Raw genomic sequence first — 2,654 nt, 5'->3', positions numbered from 1 at the left:
GGCCCATTCTAACTGACCAAGACAGGTATGTAATTGAGGGTATGTTCCCCAATAATATCACAGTAAGTATATGTAAAAACCAGATTTTTAGCTGCATTTTAACATGTCAAGAAAATAAAACATTGAGAACATCCGCGTTTTTATAAAAAACCGATCAGCGCGAGCTTGAGGTACCGTTTATGAATTTCCAAAAAAATAAAAAATTTTGAACCACTCCAATATATACATACATACTCTTTAAGAAATAAAAGATAAGAAATTTATTAAAATTCCAGAGAAAAGGTTTTACTATTCAAAAGAAAAAATATTGATTTTTGTGGTTCGGAGACCGAACTACATACATAAGAAAAAAATAGTGCGAGATCGATTTTGTTGAATGGTGTAATGAATGTTATGGAAAAAATTCTAAAATTGCTTGTCTTATTACGAATCCTAATTGATTTACTATATTTAAAGAAGAAATCCAAACTGACCTGTACACACTGATCCTCCTTAACGATAAGCATCTGTTTACAGCAGGCAATGACTTCCTTCAAAGTGCCAACTTGTTTTTGTATAACACTTAATTCGGTGCGCAACGATAAGTTCTCCGCATTAGCCATCTGTAGAGCAAGCTGTGCATTAGCAAGTTCAATATTGGCATGGCGACCGCGACTCTGGGGATCCTCATCGTCAGAGTCTGGTCCAGCGGTGGCACCGATAATAGTACCTTCTTCTTCTACCAGCGGCCTTTCCGAATCTGCACTCGTTAGCTCGACTGTATCCTTTCGTCGAAAGCAGCGCGTAAGCTCCTGCTCATCGGCCAATTGTCTGCGTAATGTGACGATCTCATCGCGCAAGTCTTGCACGGCCGTCTGGCGAGCTAATCGCTTGATGCGCAATTCTTCTTTGAATTCTTCGAGTGTTTGTTCTCCTGCTACAGTATTGCAGAGTGCGTGTGAGTCTTGTGAGTTAAGTATGCGGTAAGCTCGAACGCTGCCTCCTGCCAATTTATCGTCTGTGCGCGGTTCCTCATACAGCATTTTAGTAGAGCCCGATGCTTCTTCGTCGCTTTCTGCCATCGCATTATCCTTATTTCTCTGACTTGCTTTTGTATTTTTTATCATCAATTGCGCATTTACATTTTCGCAACGTTTCAAAATTGAGGCAAAATCCGCGGGCAGCTCATTTTTGTTGGTACTGCTGTTATTAAGTTCACTTTCCCTTCGTGCGGCAACATTCGGCACGAGGTCTAATATCAAATCGCCATTCTCTACTTCCCACCACCAGGCATCGTCGTCGTGAGGCGGTTGCATATGCGGCTGTGGTGCCGTTGATATTGTAGATTGATCGCCGAATGTTGTTATGGTACCAACATGTGTGGGATGTTCTCTTTGCTCCGCCATCTCTCTCAGCGGCGATTTTATATTGTCCATGTCGGTGAATGCTTTGGTATTTTCTTTGTTTAATGTATGTTCGTTCGATTTCCTACTGCGAAGTATAGTGACTGATCAGTACCAAAGACAACAATTTTCGTCTTTCGAACCAAGCAAAGGACCGACTGACCCTCCCGTTGATTGGCCTCGTTAATTTGTTACCATTCATATACTTATACTATAAACTTTGTCGCGTTCGTCTTAGCCTGTACAACTGCGTTTTAAATTGTTAAAAATATTTATGCATATAATTATGTACGTATGAATGTAAAAATGTTCGAATGAATTTAATTATTAAAAGTTTTATTAAACAAAAACCAGGATTCTCACTGATAAAAACACAGTTGTGAAGTTTTCGCTTATCTTATGAACTTTGAAATAATTGACATTGTGTTTGTTCACATACGTTTTTAAGTACATATACATATACGTTTGTATGTGTTTACTCTTTAACATCTACATACGTATAAATATCTAACAATTTTCTCAAAAGCTCATTAATTTTAAGTTTCCCGGTTATCAGAAAACGAAAAAATATATATATTTCTAACCACATATTAATCATATGGGCAAATATACTTTTAATGTAGATTTTTTCATCAAATTATAGTCAGGGAGCTAGCGAGAGTAAAACTGTGCCGATTTTATCGTCAAAGACAACATATCGGGGACTTAAATTCACTGCTGTAGATTAACAGAAAACAACACTTACATCGCACCTTGGGACTATTTGGTGTCAGGAGGGTTCACATTGTGTAATAAAAAATTAAAAATAACCTTACTTTATCGTCGTTGGCCTTTTGTGTGGTTATCAATTAACATTGGACGATGTCAAAAATTGATCACTTACACTTATTTAGCGGGACAAGGTACCGCTTACAAGCGCGCAAAAATGTCAAAATTTTGGCGAAAATCGACCTATGACATCGCACTCTAAATATATCATGGACATAGAGTAACGCATTATACATAAGCGTGGGCCGAAAATCTGCTTTTTATAAGCTTTTATTTAACTTGGTCATGCCGCGGAAATTTCCAATCGATTTTAAACTAACTTCCCGACAAGTTAGAGACTTGAAATTTTCAGTCACGATGACAATGCAATTTATTATATAAATGAATTCCCCATATGGCCCAGGGTCTTGATTCAAAGGCGGTCAAAAAATAGTAAGATTTATGGCTAACAGAGCGTAATTTGCCAAAGAACGTAAAACCACTATAAAATTGTTAAAGCTGCCG

At 37.8% G+C, this 2,654-nt stretch overlaps 1 protein-coding gene across 1 annotated transcript; it reads right to left on the bottom strand.

Annotated features, from left to right (window-relative positions):
- Window positions 1–473: 473 nt before the first annotated feature.
- LOC118749875 lies at window positions 474–1,623 on the bottom strand (the record flags this gene model as incomplete). The annotated part of the gene is given in 1 exon segment (XM_036484651.1): window positions 474–1,623. A coding segment is annotated over 1 exon segment (942 nt), but the record flags the coding sequence as incomplete, so codon positions are not given.
- Between the last annotated feature and the right edge of the window lie 1,031 nt (window positions 1,624–2,654).

The sequence above is a fragment of the Rhagoletis pomonella genome, unplaced genomic scaffold, assembly GCF_013731165.1.
Source record: "Rhagoletis pomonella isolate Grant_MI unplaced genomic scaffold, Rhpom_1.0 Rhpom_scaffold_00073, whole genome shotgun sequence".
Taxonomy (NCBI): domain Eukaryota; kingdom Metazoa; phylum Arthropoda; class Insecta; order Diptera; family Tephritidae; genus Rhagoletis; species Rhagoletis pomonella.
The sequence above is the reverse complement of the archived record's forward strand: the minus strand, read 5'-3'. Positions and strand labels throughout refer to the sequence as shown.